This window comes from Hylobates moloch, unplaced genomic scaffold, assembly GCF_009828535.3.
Source record: "Hylobates moloch isolate HMO894 unplaced genomic scaffold, HMol_V3 SCAFFOLD_1, whole genome shotgun sequence".
In the NCBI taxonomy this organism is placed as follows: Eukaryota; Metazoa; Chordata; class Mammalia; order Primates; family Hylobatidae; genus Hylobates; species Hylobates moloch.
Window position 1 is genome coordinate 183406159 of NW_026652276.1, and position 16242 is coordinate 183422400.

The following is a 16242-nucleotide window of genomic DNA, read 5'->3' on the forward strand; positions in this document are numbered from 1 at the left end:
AAGAGACAGTCATAAATTCAATGATCTCAGCAGAGGGTAAAGACCACAGATGGGTGGGACTTGGAGGGTATCTCCACTGAGTGCCACGGAAGGCAGGAATTTGCCCAGCCTCCCTACTTTCTCTGCAGATCCCAATTTGCTACCATCTCCTGTGATTCAACCCTCATCCTGACCAGCCTCCTGGAACTGACCTGAGTTTCTCAACTTTGATGTTGGTGAGCTTAGTTTTTAGAACAGTTACTAGTGCCTGCCTAATTTTTCGCTTTTCTCTTAAGATTAGTCACCAGAGTAATTATACGATTTTTACAGAATTTTGTATCTTCACTTAAAATCTCTATCTTTTTTGGTTCCTCTAAACAATGAGAATTTCCTCAATGACCTCTGCCTCCCAATCTACTCTGAATATCTGAGGGGTATTATACACATGAACGGGTAGCAAAGTGGGAAGTTACTGTTATTTGGGCTTTGGGCTGCTGCCTGGCTGATATACTTCTAGACTATGAAATTCTAACCAGTTCACATAATTTATCCCATGCACTGCTCTGTTAAAGTCAACTGAACTTCTCCATAAAAATATGATTTATAAATTGGCAACAGAATCTGGACCCATAATTAAGCCATAAATATTATGAATGATAGTAATTTAGTGCATTACTTGCTTTTAAAGAACTTGATATAAACAACCTAGACAGGGCCCAAAGCAGAAATTTCTAAAATTATCATAGTAATTTAATGTGTTCAATGGTTAGTACTCTTGTTCTAGTGTGCACACACAACTTGGACTGGGAGGGATTCAAAATAAAAATATTAAATCATACACTTTTTTGCGTGTTATTTTTTCTATCTCTTTCCCAATTTGTACTGGAATGGTTTGATGGTGGGCCACTTCATCCTAGTAAAGAAACGAAATCATGTTAAATTATGCGGTCTTCGACTAGAAGCAATTAAGACAAGAAAATTAAATATGAGAGAGAAAGGAACTACAATATGTAGACACTTACCATCTGCCCTGTGTGCTTTAATTACCCATTTAATACTCACAGTGATCTTGTAAGAGAGCTATATTTCTTATCATTTTGAAGAGGAGGTAACTGAGTGTAGCAAATACTGTTGGTCCTCTGCCCAGATTCCCTTTATGGAGGTACAGATGCTTCTCCACATACAATGGAGTTACGTCCCAATAAACCCATTGTAAGTTGATCTTAAGTCGAGAATGTATTTAATACACCTAACCTACTGAAATCATAGCTTAGCCTAGCCTACATTCTCAGGACACTTTTATTAGTCTACAGTTCACCTAACACAAAGCTTATTATATAATAAAGTGTTGAGTCCCACACAGTAAATAAACATATTGAATACTGTACAATAAATGTAATTTATTCAATACTGAAAGTGAAAAATGGAATGGTTGCATGGGTACTTGAAGCATGGTGTCTACTAAATGCATACTGCTTTCACACCACTGTAAAGTAGAAAAATCATAAGTTGAACCATCATAAGCCAGGGCCTGTCTGCCCACCCATCCCTCAGATGCTGCAGGGGTGACTGCTAATGGATCATGCTTCATCTCCTCTCCATCTGATTGTCACTGGCTGAGTAGAGCTGCCTTGTCAGGGAATGGGAACCAGGGGGTAGAGGGAGGAGGGGAGCAAGCTGTGACCAATGACTAACTGATGTGGTGATCTAACAGACACCCCCCACCCCCACCTCTGGGTGCAACAGCCTCTGTGATGCAATTCATGACTTCTTGAGTTCTCCATGGGATCAGGCTGAGACTAGAGTTCTCCTGAAGCAGCTGTATTCTGGCCCAGCTTCTTCCCCAGCTCTATCCTGCTTCCCTCCATCTCCTATAGGATTCTCCTTAGAGCTCTCCCTCTATTAGTAGTTGTCTGAGGGTCTGTTTCTGGGGAGCCCTGCCTAAGACTCACGCTACAAGAAGTTAAATAAGTTTCCCGAAGTCACACAGCTAGTAAGTGGCAAGGCCAAGCTCAGAAGCTAAGTTTGTCTAACACCGCACCTCCCACCATGCTCTGAGGATTCATGGGGGGTTCAGTTGAAATCTCAAGAGTCTTACGTACACAGCAAGGGTTATAGAAAAGCCCCTTCCTGCCCAAGGTTGTCATTGGACTTTGGAGCCACGGGTAACACACATGCAGGGAGGTTGAATCTGTCACTGCAGTGTGGTGGGCGAGAGATTTCTCTGTGGGATCTTGCTCAGTCCTGGGGCAGATCAAATTTTGTGGGGCTGAAACTTGTACAATCTGGGGGGCCCTCGTTAAGAGAGAGAGTAAAAAATCACAAATGACTTTGGGAGGCTGAGGTGGGCGGATCACGAGGTCAGGAGATCAAGACCATCTTGGCTAACACGGTGAAACCCCGTCTCTACTAAAAATACAAAAAATTAGCCGGGCGAGGTGGCGGGCACCTGTAGTCCCAGCTACTCGGGAGGCTGAGGCAGGAGAATGGCGTGAACCCCGGAGGGGCGGAGCCTGCAGTGAACCGAGATCGCGCCACTGCACTCCAACCTGGGCGACAGAGCGAGACTCCGTCTCAAAAAAAAAAAAAAAGTTACAAATGCTAACTTAGGTACAGCATCTTGGAAGAGGTTCATGCAAGTGAGGGGCTTGAAGCTTAAGCTTCACTGGGTTCCTGTTAAATCCATCTCTGCTAGGGTCCTGTGTTCTGGACAGCAGCTGGGCACATCTTGGCTGACTGCTCTCGGACCGTTATAGAAAAATAGGTCAAAGTGTATCACCATTATCCCCTAAGCCAATGAATTTCAGATGTTGTTTTTAAAACTCTAGGTTAAACTGTTTTGAGAGTTATTTATACATTTTTCAAAGTAAAATGAATTTTAATTCATTATCTCCTAAAACATAAATACAGGCCTCTCATCCCTTTTCTAGTGAGAGGAAGTGGAAGGCAATCAGACAAGGATAAGGTAATACAAATATATGTGACAGGTTAGGACATTTGGTTGTTTTGTGTGTGTGTGTGTGTGTGTGTGTGTGTGTTTGTTGTTACTTTTGAGAGGGAGTCTCACTCTGTCACCCAGGCTAGAGTGCAGTGGCACGATCTCAGCTCACTGCAATCTCCACTTTCCAGGTTCAAGCAATTCTCCTGCCTCAGCCTCCTGAGTAGCTGGGATTACAGGCATCCACCATCACACGCCCGGCTAATTTTTGTATTTTCAGTAGAGACAGGGTTTCACCATGTTGGCCAGGCTGGTCTCGAACTCCTAACCTCAGGTGATCCACCCGCCTTGGTCTCACAAAGTGCTGGGATTACAGGTGTGAGCCACTGCGCCTGGCCATGGTTGTTCTTCAAGGAAACAATTGTGTTTGTGACACTTGCTTCTAATGTCCAAAAATGTTTGGTGAGGTCAGGAGAGACCTTTTCCGCAGGGCGAGGGCTCCAAACTAGAGTGATACTCCCAAACCCCCTAAGGTCTTTTGTGAATTCCCAGAGCCTAGATTTAGTTTGATAGGATCAATCGCAATGCAGACATTTCAGTTTGTGAGACAATACCCCTTCTTTATCCAACCTGCTGGTGACTCTTGATGCCCACACACTTTTATATCCATGCAAGGCACAATGTTTAAATATCAACGGTAAGTAGCACACCTTTAGGACGACCTGATGTTCCAACAATTCTTCTAGTTCCTTCTGCTCCTTTAGTAATTGCTTTTGTTTAGATGCCAAATCTTCTCGTAAATTTTTAATTTCTAATTTCTTCTGCATTATTTCTTTACGTAATTCTTCAGTGCTTTCTCTCAATATTTTCATCTTCTTCTCCATTTCCTTTAAAAGTCGTGAAGATGATTAGGTTATATAGTCTGAGCAAACATTTATCTACCTAAAAACTGAATTAAAACTAATTTCACTCACATTTTGATTATATTTGTTTTGAAGTTCATGAATGATTTCTCACAAGGTTAAATGATTTCTACAAAGCTAAATGCAACTTATGATTTCTGACATCTTTAACAAAGGCATGATAATGATACTGCATGTATAATTAAACACATTAGATTTGAATTCTTTTATTAGTGCTCTTTTCTATCCTACATTTAAAAATGTTTCATTTTATGTGTTAATTTTTATTTCATACCAAGAAGCGTGAAAAAAAAATGGACAGTCTGTTTTCTAGTAGCTTTGTGATCTGACAAAATCAGATGCAAATAATCTTTGAATATCTGACTTACGGTTAACCTGAGTCACATGGGAACTAAAGATAATGGTGTTCATATTTGGATACCCAACACTTTGCACTCCTTAATCCCCCACTTTCTTATTGGTATTACTTCTCTAGCTCATGCACATTCTCTCCAAATACCATCTACCCCAAAATCATCAAAGATCTTTGTCTCGTGTCTGATTACCTGGGGAGGGTTTCACTTATGGGAGAGAAGCCTTCTTACACTCAGAAGGTCTACACGTTACTCTTACTAATGACTAAGTGCTGGGTCTATTTAGCCTGCCCTGGGCTTTGAGCATAGCTCCCTCCTCCCACCACCGCTGGGTGAGGGCATCATTGGTGATCCTGGGATCTGAATGAAAATTCAAAATGTTTTTCCCATAAAATCTGTATTGTAAATGATGGTTTGGCATACTTATTTGAATTAATAGTATTTTACTCTATGCTAAACAGGTTTTTTTTTGTGAGCTGGCCTTGGAATTAAACCACCACCAACACCCTTTTGGATTATCAGAAGGTGGAAGGAGTAAAAGTATGGTGATCATTCTATTTATGTTCTATAATAGATGGTAAAAAGTGGCCACAAATTCCTCCTATCTGCAGGATATGCATGTCCCTTTGCATTTTCTTGATCATTCTTCCCATTAAGAGGTAGGGCCAACTTGATTCTAGACTTGGCCATGTTATAATACTTGCATTGGCCAATGGGGTATTACTAAAAGTGATTTTAGCAGAGGCCCAAAAAAGTCTTACATATTGGAGTTTGCTCTTTATTGAAGCTGAAAACCCTTCCACCATCATGTGACCAACTAGTGACATGTGACCTTAGACCAAGTAGCCTGCCAAATGGCTGGTATATGAATGGAGCTATCCTAGATTACCCAGCCCCAATTCGGCCCGCTCAGACCAGAAGAATTCAGAACTGTGAAAAATATGAAATGGTTGTTGTTTTAAGCCACTAAGTTCTGGGATGATTTGTTAGGCAGGAATAAATAAGTGATACATTTTCTTTGCAAAAATTTATTGTAATAACTTGAGATGTTCAGAGAGCTATGAGGGTAATAGCTATAGCAAAATAATATTTTTAGTGTCAACCACAGAGTCTTTTTTCCTTCTGGAAACAAAGCAGATATTGTCCAACTAAATATAGCCTAAATTAGATGCCAAGTTGCTAAAGTCTATAATAGGCATCACTTATATTTACTCCAGAAGTTACGTAGCTAGTCTTTTCAACATCACTCACAGTTAAGGCTTCAGAATCTTGAAAATATTTCAGGCTATGGTTGCTGTGATAAACATTAATATTTATAAAAAGGGGTGACTGAATCCAGCTGTATTTAAGAAACTCTGTATCATCTAAGACTTACTCCTGGCTTTGGTATCTTCTCAAATTCTTTCACTATGATGATTTTTTCTTCCTTTAAGCTGCAAAAAAAAAAAAAAAAAAAAAAAATCAAGTTTGAAAAAGTACAAAGAAATAAGCTCTTTCTGTAATAACAACTTTCTATCTTCTCATCCCAGAATGCCATTCCCATGCTTGTCTGCCAGGCAACCTGCTGTCCATTCTTTATGACGGCTTTCCTGATCACAGGTGCATTGGGGTACTTCCTCCTCCCCAGGATTCCCACCGCAACTTTGTGAACACATACCCACTTAGAGGAGTTATCTCAGCACATTATAAATATTGGGGATCATGGGCCTCCCCCTGGGACACAGGGTTCTTCCTGGCAGGCTCTGGGCTTTTTCTTCTTTATGTTACTTGGAATGGGCGGGTGCCTGCCTGGATTCCTGCTACAGCCCCCCAATTGATCTCCTACTTTGCCTGCCTCCACCTTTGCCCATTAAAGTCAATTTTCCACCCATACCACGGTGATTTTTTAACATGTAAATAAGATCACCTCACTTCCCTGCTTGATAAATTCCCATCACACCTGGACCAAAATTTGAACTCCTTTCCCAAACCGACATGGCCCTGCCTCATCAGCCTCTCTAGTCTCACAGCCTGCCACTCTCTGGCACCAGTCACACTGGCTTTCTTGCCAAGCTTGTTTCTACCTCAGGGCCTTTGCCCTATCTGATCCTTCCAGCTGGTATGCTCTCGCCACAGATCTTTGCATAGCTCACTTCTTGCTTCATTCAGACCTGTACCGATATTGCCTTCTCATAGAGGTGCCTGGCTATCTATCTAAAATAGTACCAATAGTCCTCAAAACTCTTTCCTTGTTTTGCTTTACTTTTCTATACAGTATTCATCATGACCTGACATTATATTACATATCTCCCCACTAGAAAACCTAGCTCCCAGTTTACCACTGCATCATCGTCTTAAAAAGTGCCTGCATATAGTTGCCATCCAGTAAAAATATGAATAAATGGAACAACTGAAATTAGTTTTGTTCCCATCTTCATTATTTAAAATAATGTATGTGCTGAATGAGATACGGGCATGCATACGGAAACAGTCACTCAGAATGACCTATTGCACCACATTCTTCTACATCCAGATTGCAGAAAACCCTTACAGAAATCACAGAACAGTCCACAGTTGTTCAAAGGTGTGAAGAAGGGTTTTTCGAAGACCGCAGTTTCAGTTTTGTGTGACAATTGCATTCCTGAGGTATAACGAATGCTAGAGCTAGAAGAAACTTTACAGAGATCCAGATAGGGACATGGATACATAAGAGACTGAATGAATATTTCAGGTGAAGGGCAGATTTAGACCAGGAGCCAAGTCTAAGTGGTTATTAGGTATGGGTATTTGAGGACAATTATTTTTACTTTTGTTTCCACTACAAGCTATTAAAACTGTGACATGAACTCATAAGCAGTCCAGGTGGGCACACCTTGTCTACACTTCTATCCTGTCATTGGCTAAGTTTATAAGGATCTGCTTTTGGCTCTTGTGACAGACACATTGCCATTGTTTGCTGCACCATTTTCCCTTCCTGGGCACACAAGGGGACTATATTTCACAGTCTCCCTTGCATTTGGATTGGGGCCATTGGACTAATTTGCCCCAGGAAGGTGAGTGGAAGTAAGTAACAAATGTCTTCCCCAGCCATGTTGAACTTGGAAGGCACGTGCTCCAGCTGGCAAAGCTAAGGACAGAGGTGGCTGCATGACTTGCACTGGACTGTGCTATGAGTGAGAAACAAAATTTCATTGAGTTCTTCTGCTGAGATTTTAAGATTTTAAGATTTGCATACTCTAGCTGAAGCCTAACTTCTCCTTTTCTTATTCTGTATACCATTTCCACAGTGCCAGTTACAGTGATGAGTTAAACATCCTTATTTCCAGTTCAGAATTTCCCTGGAGCTCCAAATTTTTATGTTTAATTTCTTACTGGGCAATTCCAGTTGTGTATATCAAAGGCTCCTCAAATTAAAACTCATTATCTTCTCATCTGAAACCTACTGTTTTTTCTATTCCTTCTTTTGGTAATGGCATTTCAATTCACTTAATTTTCCAAATTATAAACGTGAGTGTCATTCTTGAAGCCTGTTTCTTGCTTCTTTCAAGATTTTTTCTTCATTTTTAATTTTCAAGTTTTACTATGATGCATTTGGAACATATTTCTTTGAGTTTACCCTGTTTGGGGCTCATTGAGCTTTTTGAATCTGTGGGCTTTTCTTTCACCAAACATGGGAAGTTTTCAGCCATTACTTCTTCTAATATTTTTCATAATCATATACCTTCTCTTCTCTTTCTGTAACTCCAGTGACATGAATTAGATATTTTGTTGTTGTTTCATGGATGCCTATAGATCTGTTTTTTTTTTGAGATGGAGTCTCGCTCTGTTCCCCAGGCTGGAGTGCAGTGGCATGATCTCGGCTCAGTGCAACCTCTACCTTGTGGGTTCCAGCAATTCTCCTGCCTCAGCCTCCCGGGTAGCTGGGACTATAGGCATGTGCCACCATGCCCAGCTAGTATTTGTATTTTCAGTAAAGACAGGGTTTCACCATGTTAGCCAGCCTCGTTCTGAACTCCTGACCTCAGGTGATCCGCCTGCCTCAGCCTCCCAAAGTGCTGGGATTACAGGTGTGAGCCACTGTGCCTGGTCATGGATCTGTTCATTTTTATTCTAATTTTTTTTCTCTGTTCAGATTGGACAATTTTTATCTTCAAATTTACTGACATCTGTGTGAGAGAAAGAGCACGAGAGCAAGTGAGCAAAAGAGACTTTTCAATTCTCTTGAGAATCACAGCTCCAAAGGTTCCCATCCCCCAGAATTTTGGCTCCTGTGGGCTCCCGTTACATATGACCTCTGCTACTGAAACCTGATCACAGCACTGTAGAATGCTCCCTTCCCTCCACACCTTACCACCATGTTCCTGAAGTCCTATTTAAATCAGTTCCTTTTACCCAGTACATCCTGGCTGGCTATCAAGAAAAAAACTGCAAGGCACATTAAAAGGCAAAAAACACAGTCTGAAGAGACAGAGCAACCACCAGAACCAGATATGGCAGGGATGTGTGAATTATCAGGAATTTAAAACAACTATGACTAATAGGCTAAGAACACTAACAGATAAAGTCAATCACGAAATGGGCAGGTTAAGTACAGAGAAGGAAATTCTAAGAAATAATAAAAAAGAAATACTCAGCCAGGCGTGGTGGTTCATGCCTGTAATCCCAGCACTTTGGGAGGCTGAGGCGGGCAGATAACTTGAAGTCAGGAGTTCAAGACCAGCCTGGCCAATATGGTGAAATCCCATCTCTACAAAAAATACAAAAATCAGCTGGGCATGTTGGCGGCCACCTGTAATCCCAGCTACTCAGGAGGCTGAGGCAGGAGAATCTCTTGAACCTGGGAGGCAGAGGTTGCAGTGAGCCAAGATTGTGCCACTGCACTCCAGCCTGGGCAATGGAGTGAGACTCTGTCTCAAAAACAAACAAACAAACAACAACAACAACAACAAAAAGAAATACTAGAGATCAAAAGCACTGTTATCAGAAATGAAGAATGCCTCTAACAGGCTTACTAACAGAACGAACTTGGCTGAGGAAGGAATCTCTGGGCTTGAGGATATCTTACTAGACACTACCCAAACTGAAAAAAAAAAAAAAAAAAAAAGACTAGGAAAAATCCAGAATATCCAAGAACTCTGGGACAACTACAAAAGGCATAAATACTCATAACAGGAATACCAGGAGAAGAAAGAAAGGAACACAAGAAATTCCTGAAGCAATAATGTCTGAGAAGTTCCTTCAAATTAATGCAGGAAAATAAACTACAGATCCAGGAAGCTCAAAGAACACTTAGGCATATCATATGTAAATTACAGAAAGTCAAAGATAATGAAAATTCCTGAGAGAAGTTAGAGGAAAAGCACACTTACCTATGGAGGAACAAAGAATTACATCTGATTTCTCCTCAGAAGCCATACACGCAAGAAGAGAGTAGAGTGAAATATGAAATATTTAAAGTGTTGAGAGAAAAAACCACCAACTTAAAGCTCTGTACCTTGTGAAATTTACCTGTACCTCAGATAAAAATTGAGAACATTTGTTTGTCAATAGACCTGCTTTGCAAGAAATGTTAAAGGAAGCTCTTTAGAGGGAAGGAAAATTATATAGGTCAGAAACTCAGTTCTACACAAATGAAGAGCATTAGAGATGGCATCAGTGAAGGTAAAAGAAAAGCTTTTATCTTATTCTTGAGATAATAGATAACACTTCAAATTTATAACAGCAGTAATGTATTCAATTACATATGCATATATATTTATGTATGCCCATGTGTAAGTGAAATAAATGACAGCAATGATACAAGGGATAGGAAGGAGAATAGGACTATTTTGTTATTTAAAAAGTACTTGAAGTGGTATAGTGTTATTTGAAAATGGTCTTAAATTAATTGTAAACGTATATTGCAAACTCTATGGCAACCACTTAAAGTAAAAAAAGATGTATAACTGATATACTAAGAAAGGAGAGAAAATGGAATTATATTAAATGCTTAGTTAAAACCACAAAAGGCATAAAAAGAGGGAACAAAAACAGGAATGAAGAACAAGCACAACAAATAGAGTATAGTAAAAATATGGCAGAAGATATTAACCCAACTACAACCGTAATCATTTTAAATGTCAGTTAAAAGATTGTCACAACGGATCCAAAAAGAAAACAAACAAACAAAAACAAGACCCAAATTATATGCTGTGTTTGCCAATAATCCAGTTTAAATATAGACACATATATATTAAAAGTAAGTGGATAAAGATATGCCATGCTAACATTAAAACAAGATGAGTCACTAAATTAATTTCAGACAGAACAGACTTCAGAGCAAGAAAAGTTATCAGAAACAAAGAGGGGCATTATATAATGATAAAAGAGTCAATTCTCTGAGAAGACCTAATGAATTCTTCTTCTTTTTTTTTTTTTTTTTTTTGAGATGGAGTCTCACTCTATTGCCAGGCTGGAGTGCAGTGGTGGGATCTCGGCTCACTGCAACCTCTGCCTCCTGGGTTCAAGCGAATCTCCTGCCTAAGCCTCTGGAGTAGCTGGGACTACAGGTGTGCACCAGCACGCCCAGCTAATTTTTGTATTTTTAATAGAGACAGGGTTTCACCATGTTGGCCAGGATGATCTTGATCTCTTGACTTCGTGATCTGACTGCCTCAGCCTTTCAAAGTGCTGGGATTACAGGTGACAGCCACAGCACCCGGCCAATGAATTCTTAATATATTTGCACCTAACAACAGAACATCAAAATACATGAGGCAAAACTGATAGAAGTGCAAGGAGAAGTAGATGAATCCACTCTCACAGTTGGAGACTTCAACATCCCTCTCTCAAAAATGCACAGATCCAGAAGTCAGAAGATCAGTTAAAGACGTAGTCAAACTCAATAATCCCATCAATCAATTGGATATACTTGGCATCTATAGAAAGAAATGTCAGTTTTTCTAAAAGCCAGTCATCATTGTAAATAGAGATTAACAAACAAAAGAAATAAAAACATTAGAAAGTATGGACAGTGGGCCGGGCGCGGTGGCTCACGCTTGTAATCCCAGCACTTTGGGAGGCCGAGGCGGGCGGATCACGAGGTCAGGAGATCCAGACCACGGTGAAACCCCGTCTCTACTAAAAATACAAAAAAATTAGCCGGGCGTGGTGGCAGGCGCCTATAGTCCCAGCTACTCGGAGAGGCTGAGGCAGGAGAATGGCGTGAACCCGGGAGGCGGAGCTTGCAGTGAGCCGAGATTGCGCCACTGCACTCCAGCCCGGGCGACAGAGCGAGACTCCGTCTCAAAAAAAAAAAAAAAAAAAAAAAAAAAAAAGTACAGACAGTGAATGAGAACATATGGTTTTGGTCACTTATTCATGAGAAAATACAAAAAACGTTTATGTTATATTTTTACTTTAATAAGATGAGAGGACACGATGCTAGAATGACGTTTTGGAAATTGCTTCAAATAGCTTGAATGTTCTAAACAAAATGAGTTCGATATAATTACGTATTTCTTCCAATAACCATATTTTGAACTGTTTTATCGACCAGATTTCCTGAAGAAATCTAGAGAAATATTTTTCATTTTTCTTGCTATTCTGCATTTAGTGACTACCTATTAAGTGCCAAAGAAGTCATATGATTTTCCAAAATGGAAAGATTTTAAAGTTTGTATTGATCACACTTGGAAAATCATATGAAATAAAAGAATACACAGACAATTATGTCCACTGGTTATATCAAATGAGCAGATCGCACTAGCCCATAGATCTAGGAACATGAGCTGAAAGCACACACACACCAGGTTTTCTCATTTGTATACATTTAAGGGATACAAGTGCAGTTTTGTTACATGGATATATTGCAGTGTGGTGACGTCAGGGCTTTTGGTACAACCATCATTCAAATTATATACATGTATACCCATTAAGTAATTTCTCATCCTTCACCTTCCTTCTGTCCTCCCACCTTTCTAAGTCTCCAGTATCTACTAGTCCACACTCTATGTCCATGTGTACACATTACTTAGCTCCCACTTATGAGAACGTGTGGTATTTGGCTTTCTGTTTGTGAGTTTTTTTCACTTAGGATAATGGCCTTCAGTTCCATCCATGTTACTGCAAAAGACATGATTTCATTTTATGACCAAATAGTATTCCATTGTATATATATGTCACATTTTCTTTATCCAATCTCTTGACACTTAGGTTGATTCCTTATCTTTGCTATTGTGAATAATGTTGCAATAAACATATGAGTGCAGGTATCTTTTGGATATTATTTCTTTTTCTTTGGTATATAGCCAGTAGTAGGATTGCCAGATGGATTAGTAGTTCTATTTTTAGTTCTTTGAGAAATATCCGTACTGTTTTCCATAGAGCTTGTACCAATCACATTTCTAGCAACAATGTATAAGTGTTCCCTTTACTCAGCACTCCGCCAACATCTTTTTTATCTTTTTAATAATAGCTATTCTGACTGGTATAAAATGATATATCATTGTGGTTTTAATTTGCATTTCTCTGATTAGTGATGAACATTTTTTCATTTGATTCTTAGCCATTTGTCTTCTTTTGAAAAATGTCTATGTCCTTTGCCCACTTTTTAATGGGATTATGTTATTTTTATGACATTTTATTTGCAATAATGTAGATGAATTTTGTAATACATGTGTCACATTGAATTTAATATAGGTTAGTTGTCTAGACCACAAATTGAAGCTGAGTTTAGATCTTTAAATAGTTATGCCTTTGCTTTTAGAGCTTGCATATACATTAGCGATATTTTACTTCCCAGGTATTGATCCTACACCTTGGGCATGCTGCCACCAGGGGGTGGTAGTGTGCCACTATCTTTTGGTTGTAAAGGCAACCTGAGTATTTTTGAGTTTCAAAATGGTGACAGCAAGCTCTTTCACAAGATGTGACTTAAGGTCTTTTCTTTAAATATATTTTTATGTTTAAACAAACATAAAATGACTAATTCTTTAGGACATTTAAAACTTACATTTCTATGATACATTTTTCTGTTTTTATTAAGAAATACTTATTTCCTCTAAAAGGAATGTATTTTTCTATTTTTAAAGATTATAATCCTACTCCATCACACATGGTTGATCATTTTTATTTTCCCTGTTATCTTTTAATAAACTTATTTTAAATGTATAGGTATGGTTGAATCCATTTTTACTTAACATTTAATTAAAATATTTTCCTAAGTTGCTAAACAGACTTTATAATAATAGCTATTTTCAAGGTTTTCTACTGGGTAGATGTACCATAATAAAATAATCTTAAATATTATTAACATATACTGAACATACTGTGTGCCAGGTGCTTTAAATGCATCACATCTAAAATTCACAACCTTGCTAAGTAGGAATTGTTATTTTTGTTGTACAAATGAAGAAATTGAGGAGTTAAGCAACTTTTCCAAAGTCACACAGTCAAAGCTAAACTGACACACAAGTACAGCTCTGACTACAGAGGTTCAGTATCAAGGTATTTCTGGAATGCATTATTTAAATATTCCACATTTTCTTAGAATTCAGATTGCTTCCAATTTTTTACTTTCATAAATATCAATATCTTTATGGATTATTTCTTTTTCTCTCCTTTTGGATCATCACTTTTGCATGGGATTACTGGGGCAAAAACATGTTTTTGTTTCTGTGCCTCCTGGTATGTATTAACTCCTAACCTCTCAAACTTGCATTAACACTTAAATCTGACATTTTTCAGCTTTCCTATCTAAGGGGTGCTTCGACATCAAAGCTCCTTAGGATTTACCTGCTTTCTAAAGCAAGGTCAAAAGGCTTTGGTTTTAAGGATCTATGGGTGAAGAGATAATGCAGGAAGCCTGATATGCTGACATGTGGGAGAGGCATCATTCACCACAGGAGTGGAAACAGCATGGATGGGTGAAAGTTGCAAGAAGGTAGGTTTATAAACAAATCCAACAACCATTTAAGTGTAGGAGCATTTCCAAAGTTGGCATGAGCCTCTGTGGGAGGCTAAGAGCTTCCTGTCACTGGAAGTGTTTATGCATAGACTGAATGATCACTGAGAGGAGACTCAGGTGACTGACCAGCAGTCAGGGCTGAGAACCACCTTTGGAACCCATGGTCCTCTAACTGTAATGTGAGTCAGAGTCACATAAGCAAATGTCACTTTGCGTGGGGGTGGTGGCCTGGAGAAAAAATCATAATCATTACTTTTTGGATGGGATCTTCCTTTCAAAAAAGTGTCTCAGGTGCTTCTGAGTTACGAGAAACACATTCAGAGAAACCTGTTCTAAGCTAGTTCTTTTAAGATATTTGTTGCCCATTTTGTGAAGAGATGAAGACTGAGCGGTTGTGGCCACATTGCCCACCTCCAGCAGCAGTCGGCTTCTCCACGCAGAACCCAGGAGTAGGAGACTCAGAATCGAATCTCTTCTCCCTACCCCCTCTTCTGAGATTTTTTTGATCTTCGGCTACATTTTCGGCTTTGTGAGAAACCTTATCATCAAACACAATGGCCAGCAACGTTACCAGCAAGACAGATCCTCGCTCCATGAACTCCCGTGTATTCACTGGGAATCTCAACACTCTTGTGGTCAAGAAATCTGATGTGGAGGCAATCTCTTCGAAGTATGGCAAAATTGTGGGCTGCTCTGTTCATAAGGGCTTTGCCTTTGTTCAATATGTTAATGAGAGAAATGCCCGGGCTGCTGTAGCAGGAGAAGATGGCAGAATGATTGCTGGCCAGGTTTTAGATATTAACCGGGCTGCAGAGCCAAAAGTGAACCGAGGAAAAGCAGGTGTGAAACGATCTACGGCGGAGACGTATGGCTCCTTGACTTGAACTATGACTTTCAACGGGACTATTATGATAGGATGTACAGTTACCCAGCACGTGTACCTCCTCCTCCTCCTATTGCTCGGGCTGTAGTGCCCTCGAAACGTCAGCGTGTATCAGGAAACACCTCACGAAGGGGCAAAAGCGGCTTCAATTCTAAGAGTGGACAGCGGGGATCTTCCAAGTCTGGAAAGTTGAAAGGAGATGACCTTCAGGCCATTAAGAAGGAGCTGACCCAGATGAAACAAAAAGTAGATTCTCTCCTGGAAAACCTGAAAAAAATTGAAAAGGAACAGAGCAAACAAGCAGTAGAGATGAAGAATGATAAGTCAGAAGAGGAGCAGAGCAGCAGCTCCGTGAAGACAGATGAGACTAATGTGAAGATGGAGTCTGAGGGAGGTGCAGATGACTCTGCTGAGAAAGGGGACCTACTGGATGATGATGATAATGAAGATGGGGGCATGACCAGCTGGAGTTGATCAAGGATGATGAAAAACAGGCTGAGGAAGGAGAGGATGACAGAGACAGCGCCAATGGCGAGGGTGACTCTTAAGCACACAGTGGGGTTTAGAAATCTTATCCCATTATTTCTTTACATAGGCGCTTGTCTAAGATCAAATTTTTCACCAGATCCTCTCCCCTAGTATCTTCAGCACACGCTCACTGTTCTCCCCATCCTTATCCTTCCCATGTTCATTAATTCATATTGCCCCGCGCCTAGTCCCATTTTCACTTCCTTTGACGCTCCTAGTAGTTTTGTTAAGTCTTACCCTGTAATTTTTGCTTTTAATTTTGATACCTCTTTATGACTTAACAATAAAAAGGATGTATGGTTTTTATCAACTGTCTCCAAAATAATCTCTTGTTATGCAGGGAGTACAGTTCTTTTCATTCATACCTAAGTTCAGTAGTTGCTTCCCTAACTGCAAAGGCAATCTCATTTAGTTGAGTAGCTCTTGAAAGCAGCTTTGAGTTAGAGGTATGTGTGTTACACCCCCACATTAGTGTGCTGTGTGGGGCAGTTCAACACAAATGCAACAATGTATTTTTGTGAATGAGAGTTGGCATGTCAAATGCATCCTCTAGAAAAATAATTAGTGTTATAGTCTTAAGATTTGTTTTCTAAAGTTGATACTGTGGGTTATTTTTGTGAACAGCCTGATGTTTGGGACCTTTTTTCCTCAAAATAAACAAATCCTTATTAAACCAGGAATTTGGAGAAAAAAAAAAAGACATTTGTTGCCAC

The 16242-nt window shown here is 39.7% G+C and overlaps 1 protein-coding gene and 1 pseudogene across 3 annotated transcripts in view; one reads left to right on the forward strand and one right to left on the reverse strand.

Moving 5' to 3' along the window:
* CCDC146 (coiled-coil domain containing 146) overlaps positions 1–16242 on the reverse strand; it is a 178712-nt gene that overhangs the window by 42478 nt on the left and 119992 nt on the right. For all 3 annotated transcript variants that reach the window (XM_032761257.2, XM_058425433.1, XM_058425428.1), the window contains exons 5-7: positions 5569–5626; positions 3628–3804; positions 819–892 (exon numbers count right to left, since the gene is read on the reverse strand). In XM_032761257.2, the coding sequence (XP_032617148.1) occupies positions 819–892; positions 3628–3804; positions 5569–5626 (309 nt within the window). The remainder of the gene's footprint in view (positions 1–818; positions 893–3627; positions 3805–5568; positions 5627–16242) is intronic.
* On the forward strand, positions 14509–15888 carry LOC116814185 (heterogeneous nuclear ribonucleoproteins C1/C2-like; annotated as a pseudogene).